At 30.0% G+C, this 23,866-nt stretch overlaps 1 protein-coding gene across 6 annotated transcripts in view; it reads right to left on the reverse strand.

Moving 5' to 3' along the window:
- Positions 1-296: 296 nt before the first annotated feature.
- LOC129953269 (paired box protein Pax-6) overlaps positions 297-23,866 on the reverse strand; it is an 89,782-nt gene continuing 66,212 nt past the window's right edge. For 4 of the 6 annotated variants that reach the window (XM_056066275.1, XM_056066273.1, XM_056066272.1 and 1 more), the window contains 8 exons: positions 14,571-14,764; positions 14,262-14,513; positions 7,114-7,217; positions 6,839-7,043; positions 6,236-6,331; positions 3,353-3,823; positions 2,941-3,048; positions 297-1,760 (listed from right to left, as the gene is read on the reverse strand). In XM_056066275.1, the coding sequence (XP_055922250.1) occupies positions 1,597-1,760; positions 2,941-3,048; positions 3,353-3,823; positions 6,236-6,331; positions 6,839-7,043; positions 7,114-7,217; positions 14,262-14,513; positions 14,571-14,764 (1,594 nt within the window). In that variant the 3' untranslated portion in view covers positions 297-1,596. Of the gene's footprint in view, positions 1,761-2,929; positions 3,049-3,352; positions 3,824-6,235; positions 6,332-6,838; positions 7,044-7,113; positions 7,218-14,261; positions 14,514-14,570; positions 14,765-23,866 lie in introns of all 6 variants that reach the window. The other 2 variants (XM_056066276.1, XM_056066278.1) reach the window with 2 other exon arrangements.

Consider the following 23,866-nt stretch of genomic DNA (forward strand, 5'->3'; position numbering starts at 1 on the left):
AAATTATATTAATAAATATAAACTAAACTGATTGATATGTATTGTGACAAATATAATTTGTCGTTTTCGTTTTATTAAGAAATGTATATTTTATGTATGTAATTATATATTTTAATAATTAAATATATCTTTAAGATTATTTTTCTTATTTCCTTTTGAATTTCGGATGAATAAGCAAAAAGTAATTAAAAAAAGTAAATAAACAAAAATTAAAAATTCATAAGATAAATTAATACCTTTCTTTGGTCATACTCATAAATAATTTGTTTCTTTTATTTTATTCTTATTGGTTTAAATTTTTTTTTGTATTTTTCATATTTAATGTTTTTAATTATTACATCAACTCATGAAAGGATTTTTTTCGAATACATGGTTAAATTATTGATTTATTCGATATTCTTTATTATGCTTTATCGATCAGTCTTAAAGAAAACAAAAAAAATATAAAAAATTTAATAGATGTTCTTTTCAATTATTATCATTATTATATTATTTTTTTTGTTTTTCTATTTTTATCTTTTTTTTATTTACTAAAATAACACAGCAAAATTTTTTTACAAGGTAGTATCGGTTAGTATTTTCGGTTGAGTATTTTATTATTGTTCAAAATCCTTTGAAGAGATGGAAACAAAACTACCAAAAATCCTTTCGCGAGTTGAATCTGACTAAAAAGCTTTTTGTTTAGAAACTTCTGTGAATATTTCGCAAATAAAATAAAACTGTTTAGGAGAACAAATCAAACAATTTTAACTGTTTCGATCAGCAATAAATGTCAAGGAATGTTAAAGCAACGGTAACGATAACAGTAACGGACACCACACAATAGACCACGACTTGTCAAAGTGTCTAGACAAAACCTTTCAATACTGTTTAATTAATATGAATTTATGTGGTTAATCCGTTATAATAGTAAGTTCCATTAGACTGGGATTTTGGATAAAAATAAAAATATAAATAAATAAAATAATAATTACGAGTAGAAGCAATTTACATTAAAAGTAGATATAAATAATTTAAGGATGGAGGAGGAGGGAAATTTAATTTCCTGTTATCTTTAGTAAGTACATAGATATTAAGCTAAAATTATGTTTGGTTATTTTTGTTTTTAAATAAATAGAAATATTAAGGTTACAATTTATATAGTTTTGATAAAAAAAAATATTAACGTGCTGATTTGGAATTAACACTAAAAAAAGAAATATTCTTTCGCGTTTTTGTTGTTGTGTTTTTTTTTTAATCTCATTTGTGATTTGTCTTAACATATATTATATAATAAGTTAAGATTTCTGGAATAAATAATTGTTTTTAAAGAGTGTTTTTTAAGCTAGGTCATTACATTATTTTTTGTTTTGCTTATTTTTTTTCTTTTAGTTTTCGTTTAAACTTATTTGATCATCATTGATTAATAATAGCCTTAATCATCTTCGTATTTTTAATATTTTGTCTTTAATATTAATTCATTTATATATATTTTTAAAAATAATAATAATAATAATATATATATTCATGTGTATGTATACATATATACTATAATTTATTTTAATTTTTCTTTTGTTTCAATTTGTTGTTTATATTCGATTAAATATGTAACCAATACTAAACTAGAAAAATATCAGAAGGCTCTGATTTTGTGCAAGCACTGCCTGTTGGTGATGCTGCACTTGCTAATGAATTAGCACGCGTTGCAGCTAGGGGAGAGCGCATGTCTTGGTTAAGGGTTGTTGTTTGGTTTTGTCCACTTTCATAATAATATGATGTATCTATTGAAGAAATAAAGAAACGAAAATGTTAATCCAAATAGTGGAAATGTAAAATATATATCTTTTTTAAGTTTACAATTAAAAAATACTAAAGTATAATTACAAGAAAAACTTAAAAAAAAAAAAAAAAATGCATCTTGCGAGAGATTGACAAATTCTCCAAGAGTAATTCTCGTCATCAAAAGTGCTTTCTGAAAGTAGAAGTTCGGACTCGGCTTAAAACTGTAGGTGCCCTCCTACCCTGACAACAGTACTCGCACACAGGAATGGTTGAGAGTTGTTGTCACTAGGCCCTATTTCTCAACGGACTGTTGCGCCACTTAATATTTATTTGTATTTATAATAGCGCAAGCTATTACAATATTATTTGCATCAGAATTAGAACACAGATTTTCAATAACATTAAGTGGCCAATTATAGCAATCATTGGTATTCATCATTGAAACCATCATTGGAATTCGTTGGCAGGTAGTTTATATCTATCATTGAAAATTTCTGTCATTGAACAAAATGTCCTGATTATAAACCACCGACAAATTTTTAGTGACAGAAATCTGTCATTGGAAGTGTGAAATCGAAACAAAAATCAGTGAAACGACTTTTGAACATAAAAGTTTCAACTGTTCCAGAAAATGAATATATTCCCATCTGTCGATTTTCTTTCGATGATCAACTCTAACTCCAAATGCTTGATTCTAATCAGGAAATGTCTAATTCCAATAAGGAATTGTTTGATTCCCATCAGGAAATATTTATCCAACCAACCTGACAAAAAATTCCAATGATGAAATCTAATTATAGTTATAACTAGTCCCTAATGGGAACAGAATCCATGAAAAGCGATTCAAATGCGAAGAATATTATTGGCTACCTTTGTTGTATTAAAAAACATATGTCTCCTAGAAAGAATACAAAATATGGACTGTATCAGAATGCCTGTTTCTAATGACAATGCAGTTGTGACAGTTGAAATTTTGTAACTCTAATTCTAATTCATGGTATCAATATAGCTTAACACCATTTAGAAAACTGTCAATGTAGTCTTCGTTAAGATTAATTCTAGGTTACTTGTTTTTTTATTTTATTTAAATATAATTATTAATGATAAAGCAAATAATAAAATCAAAAGAATTACAATTTCACAGCAAGTATTAATGTTAAATACTCACTGTTTACTTACTGAGGAGTCCACCAGATGTGCTATATCCGTATGACCCGTAGGCACTGCCATACTGTGGATATGCTGGACTGTATGCATAATCAGTTGTCGGAACAACAGATCCACAACCTGTAAACAAATAATAATAAACAAAAATTAGAAAAAGAAAAATATTAAATTTAGTTCACATTTTTTATTGAAGATTGAACCGCAGGTGTTATGGTTAAAAAACTACTTTGTCTTTTTATTCCTTGGTCAACGTCCAATCCTCAATAGTTATGATTTACATTATAATTAATATTTGGCTATATTTGTGAGACACCTTCACCATTTTAACAATTAGTTAAGTTGCATACCTTACTTCCCATAAAAAAGAACAAACAAATAAAAATAAAAAAAAAACAACTCAAGAGAAAAAAAAACTAAAACTTGCCTGTTGAATAATGACTAAAACTTGGCAGCATTGAGGAATAACCGCCACCGCTTTGGTTGCTAGGTTGCAACAAAATTAATGACGAATTATCCTGCTGATGATGTTGATGGCTCGGCGAGACATTTGAATTTCCCCTTTCGTTTGTCGTATTTACACTTAAATTGTTATTTGAATTCATAGTTTGTGAAGTAATGCCCCCTCTGCCATCATCGCCGCCGTTATTTGCATTTGATGATGCAACACCACTTCCACTGCTACCACTGCCAACATTTTGATCTGACTGATTGTTATTCGAAGAACTATTTCGATTAGTAGATAAATGGCCGCCACCACCGTTTTGTTGCATATCCGGCACAACACTGTCAGAAGTTATTATCGTTATTGGCAACCCTGGTGATGAAACTGTTTCCGCGTGTGGTGAGACGACATTACCCAGATTTGTTATTGTAGCATAATGACCGTTTTCAACAACTATACGTTTATTTTTTTGGGAATTTGACAAATGTTTTTCTGATTACTTAACTTTTTTTAATATTATTTGTTTGAAATTTATAAAAGCTGACTAAAATTATTAGAACGTAAATATTTTGCAGAAGCTTAGAAGATAAATAGAAAAGTGTATGACAATTGTTAGGAGATAGTAAGATAAAATCGTCTAATATTAAAATCTATTAAGCTTAGTAAACTGTAAAAAACGGCTTTAATTGATTGTTTTTAAATTAACGACCTCATTTTTAGATCAGGTGATTACGATAGCACTGATCTCCATATTGTTGGAAGGTCAAGTTTTGTGTCCAAACATTTCTATCGAAAATTCCAAACCCCAAGTTGACCTCAAAGCTCAACTATTCCAAAATAACTGACTGCTCCCAACTCCTTTAAGGTTATGATAAAGCTTTAAAAGCTTTTTCAATTTTTAAAATAAAAAGTTGGACCAATCAGGGCACCGAAATTTAACAATTTATCGTCTAAAAACCACTTTATACCTTTCTTTTTCTAGATGATTGAAGTACTTAAAAATCTAATCGCATAAGTTATTTTATTTGAATTGTCTTGAATTTTTGATAATTCTCATAACAGTTTATCGACCTCCTTTAACTCCGAGTTTGTATTTTATTTTTGCCACAGAGTCAAAAAAATTTGACGCGCATCTTAAGTTTTTTCCGTACAAGTCTTTATTTTTTAAATACGAATAAAAGAAATTAAAAAGTTGGTTAATTTTATCAGCTATTACACGTCCAGTTAGGTCTCGGCAAATTTAAAACTTTTTAGTGTTTTTGTACCTAATTAGTTGGCCTATGATAAAATATGCATGGTCGAAAGAAAAACTCTCGGTTTTATTTGGAAACATTCTTCGAATTCCTTTCTTAATATCTTTACAGAATAGTTAGATTCAATTGATGGCAGAATTATCATCAATATTTGAAAAAAAAATGACTAAATATCTCCAAAAATGTATGTCCTCGAGTTGTCAAGGAATACACCCTAATTCCTAACAATACAGGATACAATTTCTCAATACTGTCAGTATTTTAAAGATTTCGTTGGTCAAATACATACATATGTACATTTTATTTATGGCCTAGGCCAACAAGCCAACTTCCTCGACCCTCGAGGTACCTTCGATGTGGCAAAATTGAGTTTGAAAGGGAACAACAAAAAAGAATTCTCTAGATTCGTTTCGTCAAGTACGATCTCAACCAAAGAGTAAAGCTTGGTGAAAAGTCAAGAGATTTGAATTTGAGACAAATGATATTGTGAGATGTTTTATCAAAGGGTTTGGCAAAATCAGTGTAGATGTGGTAAATCTCATAGCAATTCTTAAGAGCCTTTAATAATTGGGAAAAATTGGTTTCATTGAGTTCGAAAGAAGGTTCAGGTGGTAACAAAATTAGCCAACAGCTAGCCTGAGTGTGTAAAACAAATTTTATAAGGTTTTAGTTGTTGGTCTAACTTTAAGAAAGCCGCGAAGAACAAGTGAAAATATTGACTTACTGTAAAAATTAATGAAGTCCCTGTTTGGAAATACGGGATAGTTAAGGCTTTCGGCCTTTATATCTTTCGTTTGCATTTTTAGGAGCTATTTTATGAATTGCAAGGATAAGTGAGTCTTTCCACTGAAAAAAGCAGATTGGGTCAGACAAGAGACCGTTTTTAGCTTTGATAAGGTAATGATTATAAAGAGGTTTATTTTATTCAGAGAAGCGATTATATTTGTCAATGTAATCGATATAATAAATATAAGAGGGTGGTTCGTTTTTGAATATTTAGTCTATCCTAGGAGGACATTAGGTTAAACAAAATAGCAAAACATATTCTTGGAGTTTCAAGACTTTTTATCTTGAATTAATCCTATCCACTTTACATTACAGTTGGAGGCTTAATATTGCCATAGAAATCCAACTTCCAAAAAAATTTACCTTAAAATAAGCAGAAGATCGTACTTATATGAGTCACAACATAAAAAGCTTCTTTTATACATTTTTATTTGAATAATTTTTCTAACTAAATACCTGATCCTAGATCGACTAGGCTAGATGAGAATCTTAAGAAATTATTACGGCTTACAGTTTTTAAACGAGTCTTAACATATAACGTTAAATATGCAGTCTTTACTTTTCTTAACATAAGTGCATATATTTATCTTATTATACTATTTATTTAATCTAATGGAAAGACTGCAGTTTCTAAATTTGTCAAAGAAACTTGTAATTTAGAAGTGGTCATTTTTATCAATATACTTATTTTATTTAAACATTTATGAATAGGTATATATTTAAGTTCTAATTAACTTTACGTATGTCAGCTTTATAATATGAAGAAACTTGGTGCAGAATTGATTGTGATATGTGCAGACCTTAAAAAGGAAGTTCATTGTTTTACCTGAATTATATGGCGATAAGGACTGATCAAGTATTCCTGTGCCAAGTTTCATGTCCTGCATACTTATAGGTGCTAATGGTGTTAAAGAACCACCAGCTATTTTTGTGTACATAATTTTTTTTAAATTTAAAACAAAAATTAACAAAATTTAACAAACAAATATCAATTAAAAGGCGAAATAATATTTTTAAAAAAATTAAATGAGCTTAGCAGCTTTTAACTATTTTCCCTTAAACGATGTCCTTTCATTCTGTTATCCATTTTTTGCATTGAATTTAAATAAAAAATTAAATACTTAACACAAAAACAGAAAAAAATATTGGAATGCAAGGTTTCGAATTCTGGTTAGAATCGTTGAATAATATGACTCAAGCATAAATGGTAAACAGAATATGGTTTAAAATAGTCTATAAAAGTTTTCATGCTTAAAGCTTAGTATACAGTTCTTTCAAATAAATAAAATACTTCGTTTTGAACGTTAAATTTGGATTGAAACGTGAAACTTTTCAGTACTCAATTATATCCCACCAGAATTATACGTATTTTTTTTAGAAACTGTTTACTTAGCTTAGAGCAGAAATTATTTTTCAATTGAATACTCACCAATCGATGTTCCAATTGGTGGGGTATACAGCGAACTTTGTGATTGCGTAATTGTCGTTATACTATCATAGAGAATGGATTCAGTTCCAGTAGACGTGGGAAAGCTGTTGTGTGTATCGTAGTAAGTTCCTCCACCATTTGTTACACTCCCCAATTCTGACAAAAGTTTGTGTTCATCCTTGATGCACCATTTTCCGGACCAAATCTGCTTATAATGATGTATAAAATTAAGCTTTGACAAATTGGTGCAATAGAAATTGAAATTTGAAACTCACATTAGAATATAATTGATCACCGCTATAAGCTAATCTCTGACGTTTGATATCCTCTTCGGGATGAATATTGATGTCACGATTTTCGTCATCTGAAAAAAATATTACTGTGAATTTTAGTTAAAATTGAATTTAATCTCTAGAATGGGGTTTTCATTTTGGTTTTGCTTTTAAGGGATGAAAAGTAAAACAAGGTTTACCAGAAATTGATCTATTGATAATCTACGTACGAATAATGTAAAATTGAGATAACAATTGTTGTTCTTGAAATAAGAAACTTTTTAAATACGATTTTAGATTTATAAAAATAAAAATTAGATAGGTTGAAACATGATTTAAAGTTAAATATAACGCATTGCAAGAACTTATAAACAATAAAATGCACACTAGAGGACTGCAGGAAATAAGTACCTAATTAAAAGTATTGACCAATTACTAAGCTTTAAATATGATTTACCTAATTTTAAAGGATTCTACCGTCTTACTATATCTCTTAAAAATTTGCTTAAGTTTAAAACACGGAATGGCTACTTTAACTTTTAGCAATTTCCTGAATCCACATGAAACTGTCAAATGTTCTTATAAGAGCAGTGAATAGAACGGTCCAATCAACAGATATGAATTCCAATTAATAGGTCCATTCAAGCGTATTTGGTATGTTTATTCTTACGAACTGTCACCTTTTAGACACGTTTGGATGCTTGTTTTTAAATAAAAGGCGATCAACAATTTAATAGCCAGCAAAACGGAAAGAAAGGTTGAAAATGTTGGCTCCCTTCATAATTTGCTAAATATTAAGCAAATTGTTAAACCCTTAACAATTGGTTGTTTACAAATTTGCGTCAGTACATTTTAGAAACAAAAACTTACATGTTTTAATTATTTATCAAAACGGAAAGAAAGGTTGAAAATGTTGGCTCCCTTCATAAGTTGCTAAATATTAAGCAAATTGTTAAACCCTTAACAATTGGTTCTTTAAAAATTTGCGTCAGTACATTTTAGAAACAAAAACTTAGTTACATGTTTTAATTATTTATCAAACTTAAAAAATTAATAAAACCCCTCTAGGTTTTATTCAGTCGAATCTAGTGTGAGAGTTTTTATTGTAGAACTAGGTGTATACCCATACATAAATAGAGTGAGTAGAGTATAGCGCAACAGATTTCCTGACATCCATCCTGTGTGCGTTCTGAACTACGGTTGTTGCGGCACGTGATTCCAATGAAAACATCAGCTTAACTACAACTTATCCTCTTTATTAAGAGTATAAAAAGACATTTAACTAATGCAACCCCAAATCAATCTACTTACTTACATATACATCGCATCTACTTGTATTGCAGGAGGGGTAGACACTGTTGTTAATTGTTAAATTCAACCCTAAGCAAAAGCCACCGACATTGGGTGATGAATTATTAACCATCTGATATAAAAATGTTATTCTGACACTTGCATCGATTAGGGAATATGAAATCCCAACTTGAAGTCATGACAAATCAATTCATATTTTCAAAAATTGAGATCCTCCTTAAAGGACCTCTAGGTGAATTTTATTTTAAATGAATGAGAATACTATTATCAACAAAAGTTTTAACATTCTGCGAATTTCCTTAAAAAGCTTAACACACCATTATAGTGGCAACAATAATTCGCCAACATTAACTTGGCCGCGTGCCGTTAAGTGACATTTTGCGTAGCTAACTGTAATTGATGCTCCCAGTGGCGGATTGACGACTGCTGGGTATAAATGTTCACGGCCGTCGTTGTCGTCGTCGCTCGTCGTCGTAGTGATTATGTAAATTGATTGCCTACTCACATCTTTTGATCTATGGTATGGTTGTAATATGTATCGAAGAACTTTTGAAATTTCTAAAGAATCTACATTCTGTTTCAAAATTTAACCTTAATCCAGGACTAGTTGGGCAAAATTTCTTTTGAGAAAAGGATGTGTTATAGAACAGGAGCAGGAATCATTGTGTTTTGGTTTCGGATATGCTCTGAGAAATGAAATATTTTTTTTTTATGAAAAACAGACATCATAACAACATAAGTAATTTGAAGATTATTCTTGAGATAAGGGTGACCATATTATAATGATTATTGCAATATAATTCCCATAATCTCGATAGGGTTGGTGTGTATACTGCGTAAATAACTGCGGTGGCGGATGGTGATGACGACGACAACGGTTTCGGCAATAGCGACGATGACGACGACGCACGTCGACGTCGGAAGGAACACAAAAAACTAGTTTCATAATTCATTTTAGAATATACTTAAGTGTTTGGGGTGCTAAAAGCACTTATCTAAAATTATATTTTGCTATATAACAAAATTGTGGCTTACCAACATCATAAAGGGGGCTCTACTTTTTGTATCTCGAACAAATGTATGTTGCAAAACAGATGTTTTATTATTGTACATTGCTCTGAATACTCTTAGGAGAGCAATGCAGCACCCAGCACCCAGGACCCAGGACCACACTTGCATTCAGCAGTAAAGCCTTTGTATATGATGGTAGCGATAAGTACAACATGTGAATAGAATTTTAATCTATGAAATACACCCTCCAAATATGTAGCTAGTAACACTATAGGGGGATAGTAACACATCGCTCAGAGATAAAATCACTTGAGCTGTTAATACCACCAAAAAAACTGATCCCTGGTCTCAGCTACATCTATATGTACCTGTTAATAAGGAGGAGTGATGAAATTCAGAAGTAGATAGATGTAGCATCATCGTATCTCTAGTTAATAATCATGATAGACTTTTGCATTAGGTGGTTAAGTAAAATTCTAGAAATGGGTTGGTGTAAAGTGTATACATGTCGAATCGGATAAGTTGATAGATTTTGATCCGATATCGTGATGTTTCGTGCTTATTTAAAAAAAGTGAGGGTGTTTTTTAATTTTAAATCTAATTATGAAACATTAGAAACATAATTAATTAAGTTCCACGTCCACACAAAAAAAAACCACAAAAGGTCTTCATATTCATACCTATAAAAAAAAGATGGCAGCTATTTGATAGGAAGATGAATTTTGACCATTTTTTTCGTCCTGCACCTATGTATATCTTGTATCGAAAAAAACCTGTACCCGTAAAACCTGAACCTGCATATGTACATTTTTAACTTCTTATAGGAAGTTATGGTAATGGTTTCGATTTGTTGAATTGAAAATCGAAAAAATTGAATTAAAAATGTTTGTATAAATTACAAAAAAAACTGAAAAAAAAATAATCGTGACCTCGAATATTTTAAGAACAAAATATGATTTTAACCCAAAATTTTGAGAAAAAAAAACAAAAAATAAAAAAAAAACATTTTCGACTTAAATATCTGTTTAAAAATGTATGATACTGGTTTCAAACTAATTTCATCTTATATTATATTGACTTCAAACTAATTTTATCTAATTGAAAAAAAAAATAATTTTCTTAGAAAAATTCAATCTGTTTTTGTTTATATAAGGAATAAAAACTTTCAAGAAATGCTAATAAAATTGGTAAAAACGGGTTTTCGACTAAAAATCTCGTTAGCAAAAATAGATTTTGAAATTAAACTAATTCATCATATGGAAAAATATTTTTTTTAATTTTATATAATTTTTTTTAGAAAAATTAAATTTACAACTTTTTTACAAAACACGAAATAAAAATGGTTTTCGACTGAAGTATTAGGTGAACAAAAAAAAATATTGACTTTTATTAAATTATCGCACACAAAATATTGTTTTAAACATTTTCTTAAAGTGCTAAACAAGACAAATCGGCGGAAGTGATGGGAAGTTTTCATTGTGGGTAGCATCCCAGGCTCTTTTTTGGTAATGCATTTAAAAGAGCAAAATTGAAAACAAGATTGCGGTTCTTTATACTATATATACATATATAAGTATGCAGGGTAAAGTTCAAAGGAAAATTTGAGTTGAATTAATTATATGTATCTTGCTATTTATATTATCATATTACCTTTCAGAACTGTACTGTACAGTGTACAGGTACATTTTAACAAAATATGACTGTGGATAATAGTTTAAAATAGCAAAGAATGTTGATTGTATAAATCTCATTCAAAAACCACATGTAACTGGATACTTTTATGTCACTTAATTCTAATATAAGTAATTTTAATTAAAAAAAAAAAAAAACTTGCAAACGTTTGGTACGATTATCTACTCTACATTTTTTTTGAACAGGAAAATAATTAATTTTGAACCCTTGCTCTTACCATGAACAACATAGGAATAGAAAAAAAGGCTCCTATATAAATATGTATAGCAAACAGTTAAATTCCAGGAGCCAAAGGACAATGGTCATAAATACCCGTCGAGTTGGTCAGGTTTATATACACAACATAAAAACTCTCCAAACCCAAAAACATGACAAAAAAGTGTTTCTTTATCACCTAAAAAGGAATCTTCTTTATTTAAGTATATACCTATATAACTGATGCAGGGTGAAAGATAATTTTACTCTTCAAGGAGACCGCAATAAGTTACGACATCCTTACGATAAGAGTTTGTTATGATGGCAAACTGATTGTAAATATGCAACGTACTTGATTTTAATTTTGCAATTCAAATTCAAAGCTGGAGCGAAGAATTTAAAGACTGTTTAAAATGCTCTAGAAGTGTTACACTAACTTTAACGAAGCGGCCAGGCTGTATTTGCATGGATTCTTTTTGAAAAGCATAAAAAAAAGGAAAACGTTTTTCCTTAATGGCAATAAAATTGCATTTTTCCAATGGATTTGTGCGGCCTCAATTCAAATCCGACTTCAAAATGAATGAATTACTTTTTAAAAATCGAAAAAGCACGTAGCCTCCTTGTGGCTCTCTTAATTTATGAAGTAGCTTTTTTCGATAAAACCTATGATAGTTTTCCAAATCTATGATCCTTTTCTTTATTATTCAGCTGAAATATTTATTTTATACCCTAAACCAGTTTTGCTGGAATGATTTCCAAAAGAGGCAAATCGATTTCAAAGTAATTCTATTATATCAAGTTTTTGAAATATATTAAGAAATATAAAAATTCGAAATCAGCACTAACAATTAAGTGCAAAATGTATTTTCCAAAATTATTTAAATTCAATTTTTTTTCGAAACTTCATATACATGCAAATGAAGACTCATAGCAAATGAGAATTTCCAGAATATAAGTAAGATACTATAATACTTTAAATAGTATCTAAAAGGGAAAGATTTGTACTTTTAAAAATCATCATACAATTTCTTGTTAAAAGATATTTTGAGCTTTAACTTAGGCTCAATAAAAAAACGTTTTTTGTTGTTTTTATAGTATTTTTAAAGGGTGTATTTAAAAAATCTGATGTGATAGAAATATTAAAGGCGGACAATTTAAGATATCTTAATTCTTTAAAATAGATATTGATATTGATAACGATATCTTTCTTTATTGATCGAAGCGATACAAAGAACATTAGTCCGATTTCCATATCAAAAGTTATGATTTTTCAAATTGAATTTTGTTACGGTTCATATTGCTACGTTTTTGAAACAGTTGTTGAAAATGTTGGAACCTTGGACCACATTCTATGAAAAAGTGGGTCAAAAACAAGCGTTTTTTTTTCTAAAACGAAATAACGGTCTATGAGATTCTTGTTCGTTACATTCATGAAGCAAATCGTTCGATCAGAAGTTAACCAAAAATCGAAGAAACTAAAATATCAAACATAAATGTTAAGTAAAAATTTATTAGAATTATTTCGGAATCACCCTATGTCATAAAGCTTTCACGATAACTTCAGTTCGTATTTTTGGTGGTCCTCATTCTGTTATGTCGAGTAGATATATGCACATAGATACTTACTATTTCAACTAACGAAATTGAAAAAAAAAACTTATAATCAAGGAAGATTCGGAACGAATGAAAAAAGAACTCCGTTATGCCTGGTTAAAAGTAACAATGGTAACAGAGTATCCTTGTCGTACATTTTTATTTGCAACATATGAGGGGAGCTTGGAGGGAGTATGGAGTTGTGATATACCAACCTAAAATTCGAGATTTTTATACTGATATAACAAACAAAAAAAAAAAAAACGGAAAAACGGGGTGATATGGAAGACTTTCCTTGGAAATCATAAACATACGAAAAGACTGACTTTTAGTTAGTTGTTTCTTTTTCACTGTTATTTTAATGTTTTGGGATATAAGAATAAAACAACGAGTATATGTTGTTAATGTTTTGCTGTTGTTGCCGGCGGAAATGCTAAACGGATGTTCACCCATTTGACCGGATATGATGTATGTCCTGTGCTGTTGTGTGATTTTATAAAATGTTTTTCGTTTTTCCCCCAATTTAAATAAAGAAAAATGTTGGTTTTCATCTCAATGAAAAAGCATTTAAAGGAGTAAAATATACCACATCAAACTAATTTTATCAACAAAAAAGGAGTTAAATTGTGTCAGAATCAAAAATGTCCGATTGTCTATATATTAAACATAATTTATATAACTTCGGATTTATTTTGGGCGTGTTGCTTTCACTTCAAAAAACAATAAAACTTGAAACTAATTGCAAACTGTAAGCGTGCTCTTAAGAGAACTTTCCTTGCATTTACACAAGTTTCATAAAGTTGGAAAAAAAGAAGAATACAATAATTTTAGTTAAAGAGATAATGACACATTCTATTACCTAAATCATTCCTACAAGACCGATTTTTTTCTATGATAATTTTATAACTTACTACGAAAAACGTAAAGGCAAGTCTACCAACCAGCCTGCCTCTCAACCTTTGCCTTTGTGTCAACAAATTAAGTTTACCAGACCGTTTCCGGTGTCCTTGTAAGAGCCAAGGTATGCATCAATAAATGCAAGCGAATATCGTAAATAGGAGTTTTCTTGTTCTCTTGCATTTAACGATGTCTACCGAGGCTTAGCGAGGTTGGCAGGGGACTTCAGTTTTTGAATATCTCAACACATAAACAAGCTCTCAGCCTTGTAGGAATTGACAATTATACCCATTTCTATAACATATTCACCTTTTTAATTTAATAACTTTTGCATTTTTATTTATTAGAACAAAATCCGCTTTGTAGGCATTATCGCGAAAAATGTGTCCTTATCTCCCGTACAATTGTAAATGTAAATATATATGATATTCCAGAATAAAACTATAACTTACCATGATCATCAATCCGTTTTCTTTTAATATTATTTCCATTCGGGTCTGTTGCATGATGTATACCTAAAATTCCATTTATACTATAACCAGCTGTCCTATGTTCACCTTGACCATCATTTCCATTAACAACATTATTACTACCACCACCACCACCGCCGCCGCCAGGATTTGAACCATTACCTGATGGGTTTATGAGTGCTTGCGGGGGTTGCTGTTGTTGTTGCTGTTGTTGTTGCATAGCTGGAGCATGAGCTATAACAGAAACATTTTGAACCGAACAAGAATTTGAGCCTATTGCACCAGCATTACCACCACCAACGCTGCCACTATTTCCGCTTCCACCAACATTGCCACTGCTATTGCCACTTGCTCCTGCTGTCCCAGTACCACTGCCTGCTGCGGTTCCAACTACCGCTGCTGAGGAACTAGATTGTTGTTGAGTTTGTTGTTGCTGCTGGTGATGAACATGTTTAGCCTTTTCTGCCGCTTTGTTACGGACAATTCTAGAATGAATGAAATTAATAAAAAACATATTAAAACAAATTTTTGATAATATAACATTTCGTTTAAGTTTACTTTGCAATTTCTGACAATTAATTAATAGAATGCTAAAAGATTATTTTAAAAATTCAAAACACACATTAACCATTTTTAAAAGTTGATGAAACTCGAACAAAATTTTAATATTTTATTGATAACAAAAGAAGTATACGGGAAGTTGACGAGGACAATGCAATTGAATTTTTTGCTAAATCCCTGAACGCATTCACTAATGGAATTGTAGTGGATAATGATTTTAACATCTTACAATCTTAAACTAATTGTGCAATATGAAAATACTCGTATAGACAAAATTTGTATTAAAAGTATAAAAGCATTTCCTGTTTTACATGTCAACGTCTATCATTTGACGATATGACAGTTTAGCATTGACTTGCTTTGTATAATGCAATTTTAGTAAGTTAAATTTTGACAGCTTAGTCATTGAATAAATGAACGCGCTCACTGATTATAAAACTAACTAGTCAATTTATATTTGAAAAGTACCATACTTAAGCCGTTTTGCTAAAAAACGTTATCTGAACATAGAGCGTTGCTGTTTTAAACTATAACAATAAAGAAGCTTTCACATGAGCGCGACCAGAGAACGACGAATGAATTACAAAATGTGAGTTTATATACGTTTGAAGACATATTTCCACACAAATTCTTAACAAAACGATAGCAGTATAGTTTTTATTTGATATATGATGCATACTTTTTACTTTTCAATATCATATATCAATAAATTTAAGAAAACAAATTTATTCGTCGCGAAAAAAAATTGACACGAACTGTCAAACTTTATTCGTGTTCCACAATATCCACACTCGCAACGAATAAAATAATCGCGCGTACTTAACCTAAAAAAATCATTCTTGTTTTGGTTTCGGTGGTGAATGGTGTTCGGCTGTAGCTCATTCGCGACCAATTAAAAACTCTCATGTGAAAGAAATGTCAAATCGACGAATATTGGTTCATTCGTTGGTCGTGCTCATGTGAATAGTGCTTAAGTCAGATTCATGTTATCCTTTTTTCAAAATATTTGCTTTATTTTGCAGTATTTATGCAGAATTATGAATTGTGAGATGAGATCAGTTGCAAAAGAAATTGCCTTTGAGACTAAGATATTTTTCCAGCAGCAAATTGATACCTAAGTATCACACTATTAAGAACTAAATAACATTTACAACCATTACGTCAGGGCGAAACGGATATTATATGAAAACTTTTATGCTGGTTCGATTTTAAATCATATTTATTATAACAATTGTTAGTTATATTTTCTTACAGCACAGTTTAGAATGTCCTTAATGCCACACGAAAAAAGTTTGCTAGTTTTCTACAATTCATATACAATTTAGCAGGTTCATATCTAATTGCAGCCCTGCAAACCTTTAGACTTGTGTTAATCCGTCAATTTGATTGCTCTAATTCAGGACCGAAGTGAGGTGAATATAGCAAAAAATTAACCATTGACATACGGTCTTATAGCTTGCTACGCCATCCATCCATCCATCCAACTACCAGTTTGTCGTCTAGCAACATGTTGCGCTAGGTCAATTTGAAAATTACAAGCTACTCGAAGCAACTTGTTGCTTTCGTATTGCTTGGTTTTCAGTTGAATTTCTCTAATTTACCATATTGTAAGCGGAAACTTGTAGCAGTGGTGAATAAAATAAAGTAAGCATATCCGTTTTTCATTCGAAAATAAGCAATATAGAAGAACGAGCAACTCTAAAAATGTGAATTGCTCTTATATCGTAGGTTTACATATATTCTCTATGCTCGTCGCGGTAGTTAGAATTTGAAAATATTGCTATGGTATTTTGTAATTTGAAAGCCTTTTGCTATGACGATGAGTATATATGTATGTGTATGTGTTTAGGGGTGTGTAAAAGATGGGTGTTTACAATTCTACATAATGGGAGGTTACGCGTTGTGCGCTTGTGCATAAATAAGATTACCATTTTGTTGTCTATGTCTATTTTTTCGCTCATCTCGACGACCACGACATCGCCGACGGTGATGGTGACGGTGACGGTATTCACCGTGAGCTAAGCATTCCATACAAAAAGCAGAAAGCTTACGACTTTCGTATTTCTAACAGCTCTTCTTCTTAGGTCTATATCTCATCTTGTGGGTTATGAGATAGGTACCCATCCAAGACAAATAGGGTAATTTTTTTTATTTCGTTGGGCAGGAGTTTAGACAGCTTTTTTTCGTATACCATAAGACAACCTCAAAGCGCATAAACATTATCCTCTTTCCGCCAATAATAGTGAGCGAAACCATCCAAAAGTTTTAATATCACTATACACTGTACCGTTAAGGTATAAAGTTCAAAGTTGCTTTCAATCGCCCCCTACTATTTCATTCCCGCAAAATGTCATAATCAAGGCACTCAAAATAAGAGTTCTGTCTTCTTTTGGGGTTGCTTGTGTTTCGTCGTATAATTTCTTGTTGAAAATAAATGTTCACGCTCTTCTCGCTACTTGTTTTTGTTTTTTTTTTTTTTTAGTTTGTGAGTTCAGTAGGAGGGGGCCATTTCCTTGAGGAAAAGAAGAAAACTTGAAGTTGTTATACGGTGGCGGATGTTAACCACTTTTTTTGGGAGCTTTGTGTGTGTTTTATGGTCACTTAAGAGACAATATTTTTTTTCTTAAATTTTGAATCCCTTTTGTATACACACACAAACCTAAACACCATAAAAATGGAAGATTGAAGTGATTGCAAAATTGAAGATTGCATAGCTACATATTACATATACAGAAGAAGTGGAAGTATATATTTTTATATTATTGTTTAAAAAAATGTGTGAGTTGTCTGAGTGCTGGCCTGTTATATACCTAGATTCTGTCTATAACGTACCCTGATATAGGTAGCTAGCTACGTATTTAAATATATATAAAAACAAATTAAGCAAGAGAAGTTTAATTTTTCACCGAACGTTTGCACCAGTGAACCTTAGAAATATTACGATGTAGGATAAAAAAAACTATCTATGTTTTGTTTTATTTCTTTAATTTTTGTAATTTGGTTTTGATTTTGTCATATAAATTTACCAACAACTTTCAAAAACAAGTGAAAACTTCTTAACTCTTATACTTTTTTTGAGTAATTTGAACAGATTCATTAAAACGTAAAAAGTTGTTTCAAAACTTAATTTTCCCCCCATAACTTATGCAATAAAACAAAACAAAATTGTACTGATTTCTGGGACGTTCGTTACTAAACAAAATTGCAGTAAAACTTGCAATTTCTTCACCTAAAATTGACGGAAAGTTTTGAAACTAGTAAAATATACAAAAAGAACCTTTAAATTTAAATTAAAGAGTTTGATGTTTTTTGTTTAAGTTGGTTTGGTCATTTTAAGATACAACTTTTGGAACGCGTTGTTTTACTGTTCATTGCTTAATCTATTTAATTTCCAACCCCACACATGCTTGCTCTTATATATATAGGGATTAAATTTGATCCATTTTAATCGGATAACTCTTTTGGGATTACTATTTTTAATTTGTTCTTAATTTATTTTGACAAGCTCCATATTTGTTCACTGAATATTTTGATAAACTGAGTGAATTCAAGTAAGAAAAACCCGCATCCTTACTTATAAGTCATCAGTTTTTCATATTCTTAATTACTTAAATTTCAAAAATTTTAAATTATTTTTGGTTTTTAAATAAATCTATACCTTACCTACCTATTTGCACTTTTACAGTAGTTGTATCTAAATTTCGCAGATTTTAATTCAAAACATCAGTAATTATAATAGCGACATTGGGCATTTTTAAACAATAATTTTCGAACAACTCTCTCCTGTACTACAAATTATAACGTTAATACGTATTTTAAAATAATGGCGTTAACATTTTAATCCCAGGGCTCGCGTTAAGTAATAAATTGTTTCCTTTTATAAAAAACCTTGCACCTATGTATAAGGAAAGCTATAGCTTTTTTAATGTTTCACATTGTCCCAGATGCCACCCTTCTTTTGATGCTTCTGACATTTTAACCAATTTGAAAATTAACATTTAACAAGGATATTGCTTTTTGTTGGTATTTACTCAAATATAAAAAAATGCAGTTGAAATAAAATTCTTTTCTTTCTTATAAATGTCATAGCTCATTGGCATTCTTCTTGTGTATATTGAATTTTGAATTTAAGATTTGTTTAAGTTAATGGAAACTAAAATATATAATCATGGTTGAAATTTTCAAATGATAAAAAAGCTGGGGTTTCACCTTACAGCACATTTACATCTGGCAGCTTGCTTTCGCAAATTGATAGCTTTAGCATTCATTTTTAAGTTTCAGATTAATTTAATTGTGATGATTTTATATCAATGATTTATTCAAAGAATGTGTTCACAATAAAGATAAATTTTTAGCCAAACTTGGTGAGATCTTTAATTCTGTTATAACAAGTTTTTGGGTTGTTCCAAAAAACCTAAGGCTTTAAGAAATATCCTTTTATGAACTGTAATTTTTATTATTATGGAATCTGCTTTGAGATTTGTTACGAACTGTAAAGAATTAAAAACATAAAACTCATAAACTTTTAAGTGACTTATGAATTTAAAAAATGTATTCATAAGGTAGGTAGTTAGTGAATTATCCGCATCCCAGCCTCTTTTTTGTGTTTGTTATGAAAATCAGCATATAATAGTATAATATAATATTTTATAAATAAGGAATTTATTTTCAATGATAAGTTAAGAGAATTTATTTAAGTGGCGGATATAATTTTTTTTTTATTAAAAATAGAGCTTTCTTTACACTTTCTGAAACCTGGTTAGAATAGGTCAATGATTTAAGCAGATTTCCGCACGAAAATCAAATATTTGTTTGCCATTGACCATGAGCATGATTACATAACACTCTCTCTTTTTTGTAGAGAAACAAGCTCGGAAATTTGCGAAATATGATCTTTTACAAAAGCTGAGAGCTGGAAAGTCAGATACGTAGATATTGTATAGCAGAGAAGAGAGGATCGATCTTTGAGGAGCATTGGGCTTTATAGAATATTATGTGGGCTTGCTTAGCGAAGTTTCAACAAAAAACTTTTTTTCATATAGAAAGCTTTTAATTAATTTAACAAGATAAATGGGAAGACCATTTACTAATAGCTTGTGAACAATTCCGTCAAAATCCTTTTCAATGCAAAAGTATTGCACAACTCCAATGGATTAGCAACAATTAATTCATAAGGGCAAATTTATTAAATCTGATTCAGAATGTGAAGATTATAAATTATAAAATCGATTTGTATACACTTTTTTTACTATAGCTTTTCTACCTAAGTCTAAAAAATCGTTCTCATTATGACGGGTAAAGTGCGGTTGTAAGAAAAGAGACAGGATAACTTATATGGTTACCTGAAACGATTTCATATAAAAAAAATACCGTTATGCAAATTATTCCGAGGTGAAATGTCTATTTCGACTGGAATAATAGTTCTGTTTTGCAACAGATTTTGTTTTCAAAATTTCGTTATAGATATATATAATATAAAGTTTTTTATCATTATCACCAAAATTGAGTATGTACTCCAATTGGAATTTCGTCTCGTTTAGATGCCACGCCGCAATATGTTTTTTTTTTTTAAGTTCGGAAAAATACCTTTTTTTAATTCAGTCAAATGACATATCAGATCGCCTTACCCTTGCTGTACTAAAATGCCTTTATTGTAAAATGATAACTACATGAGACATCTCATATTTCATTGTTTTGGCATTTACGTAACTGTTACAATGTTCTGTTGCTTCCAGACGTAAAATTGAATAATTATTCTATGCACATACATAAATAAAAAAGGAATGATATATACCTATATTTTACATTATTATTAATTCGTATCAAATTGAAATCTAAAAGGTATGAAGTCGAGATCACTATTATTTTGGTTTAAGGCAAAGGTGTTAGCCGAAACATGATTAAAAAGTAAAAAAGAAACAAAACAAAATAAAAACTATTATTGTGATACAATGAAATGAATTATTGCCTAATCGTAAATATATCGTTGCACGCTCATGGAGAGGGTTGCTCTCATATACATATGTAAGTTTCTATAGATTACGTAGATCACTACCTATATATAGATAGGTATAACTCGGCCAGAATTTCGGGGTGCCTGTTTGCAAATCTGAAGAGAGGCGCACAAATGCACACGAATGTTTCTTACAAAGGTAAATTATATTTGTATTGTATCTATAAAACTTTGTTTCCGATTGTGATATTTCCACCTTAGTCACTTTAACAAGATTCGTTTGTGGTACACACAATGCACTTTTACAGTTTCAAGGGGTCTTATAAAACATCCTCTTGACTCTGGGTAGTTCTCGCAAAAACACAAAGCCTCTTCTGGCTGTAAATAGTTATTAATGTTTGTTTACATATAGACAACCAGAAGTACACAAATTTAAAAGTCGAGTGGCTTGATGAGGACCCTTTTGACAACAGGAAAAAAAACAATAATCAAAGGATATTATTGTCATCATGGGTGACCATTGCATCACAAAAGAAAGAAACAGATGTTATATAGGAAGGTATAGAAGATCACAACGTTTTCTTAGTTGATTAGGGATTATATGAACTGTGAATTGTTTCAAAAATGTGCAGAGAGACAGATAGGTATTTATTTCAATTGGATTTTTCGTTTGCAATTTCAAATTGTTTTCTTTTTCATTTTATTCGAATTTTGTTAAAAACGTTATTTTTTTCTGTAAGGTAATGTAAAATCTGCCACAATTGTTTGTTGTTACCTGAGACTTACAATAAAATAAAACATGATAGAGACATAGGTACCTATCAATCTTATATTATTTACCTATTATTGATTTGTCTTTTGTTAAGCTTTCGAAAAGGTTTTGTGTTTCTGTTAGTGTCAAATTGAAAGTACATAATATGTCCAGAGAACATCACCCGTCGGCCGTCGGTATTTTGTAGTCAAAAAACGAACATGAACATACATTATACTCATACACTTAACACTGTATGGAAATGTCTTCTATATTTTGATTTTACCAATTTCAATCACAAATAATAAAATGAGAAAAAAAAGAATAAGGAATGGAAATTAAAAAAAATACTATAATTTCATCATTAAAAAAGTAAACAAGACGAAAAAAGTTCAAGGTTTAATAAAGTATATTTTCTTAGAGGGAGTTGGAATGAGGAATAATAAAGGATAGGATTGAGAATTTCCACGGACTCGAAAGTAGATTTTGTATGACGAAAAAAACTTAATATTTTTAATTGAGACAAGCTTTGCTTTTGAAAATTTTGATTGATCAAAATTGGGAAAATAGGTTGAAAAAGAAAATTTCCATTACGAAAACATTTTTTTTCTATCCTTTGTGTATTTACAGCATTTCAAGGAACAGAACTTGTATAGTCGAAATATTATGAACAAAAATATAGTTTTTGCTAATTTTAAGTTTAAAAAAGAAACTTCGATTAGATTATGGAAAAAGTGTGTACTGTTTAAATCTTTCACAACTTTTGAAGCACAGAGTTGATTATTTTATCAAAGTATTATATCATGTATCATACTTTAGCACTATATTTTGAGATACTATAGAATAATAATATACATCAACAGTCTTTGAATCAACACTTTGTAAATGATGGTAAATGATTTTTCTTGTGATACTAAAAAAGTTGATAAGTTCTAAGTATTTTTATTTTTCTATTAGTTAATTTTAGTTTTAATTTTGGCTTTTAAAAATACGTACAATCATTACATTTTAGACTCATATAATTTTGAAATACAGATTGATGATTAACTTTTTGTGAAAATATTTCTTGTAGGTACATTTATGGATACAGCATCTTTTTTAGTTCTGTTTATTTATTGAATTTAAAAACTGAATGTAGTTGTACACTGGAGAAGATTTATATCTGCATCATTCAATAAAAAATCCTTCCTAACAAAAAACATAAAATTTGGATTTGAGATTCCAATAAAATCAATTAAGAGTAGGAACTCGTTGGATCTCTAGACAAACGAAACGGTTTACCAGTGAACAATTTGCAAAGTAATTAATGACCAACGAGAAGTGTTTAATTTTATAACAATGTACCTATAAGCTATTGCTCTAGCTCTAGCTCTTTGCTCGAAAACCACAATACAAATTAATCTTACAGATTCAACATGGGACACATATGTACATACGTTGTCGTACAAACATACCCAAAAGAGCATCCATCAGTGTATCTAGATCAAATATAAAGTGAAAATATAGGTATATGTGGATATAGTATGGAAAGCAGACAGATCTAGGTAGTGGCAAAGGCAAATTGATTTGTAATCTTTCGTCCGCAAAAGGATGGAAATAAATTTCCCAGTCTGCTCACACTTTAAAAAACATAAATAACACATCAGAATCACCAACCAGTTCAAAAAGCTAGCATGGTTCGCGTTCAACAAATAAAACAACAAACCAAAAAATTTGCATTTCAAATTCATATATGTACATATATAAGGAGAGACACGTAAATATCCTTAATTCTACATTCGTAAAAGCTGTACATATTTTATACTAAGAGTTTAAGGTTTCAAAAACATTCTATTTTTAGTTTTAAATAAACATTCAAAAAATCTGTTGAACATTTTTTTAAATAAAAATGAAATCAATGAACCAAAATCTACCCCGAAATTTTAACTTTTGGAACCTTATAGACGTTGTCATATAAATTCTTATAAATATTGTCCTTCCAAACTTTAAACAGTTTAAAAACATTGCTTTTTGACAATTCCTTAGAATTCAAATTGACCTTTTTTAAGGAGACTTATTTCAGGATTTTAGCGTTTTACTATCGATGATTTGAGAATCACGAAAAATTGAATTTTACTTTTCAAAAATTCGAAGCGGTCGGTCCAATTAATATTTCCTCTTTGGAATGTTTAATGAGTAATCTTATCAAAAAGTTTAAAAAAAGAGATTCATCAAATTACATGGGTATAATAAGAAAAGATCAATTCCTTTTAAAAAATTGTCAAATTTGGATTTAAATTGAATATTATAAGAAAAAATAAAGACAAAAACATGAAGAAGAGA

This window comes from Eupeodes corollae, chromosome X (assembly GCF_945859685.1).
Source record: "Eupeodes corollae chromosome X, idEupCoro1.1, whole genome shotgun sequence".
Taxonomy (NCBI): Eukaryota; Metazoa; Arthropoda; class Insecta; order Diptera; family Syrphidae; genus Eupeodes; species Eupeodes corollae.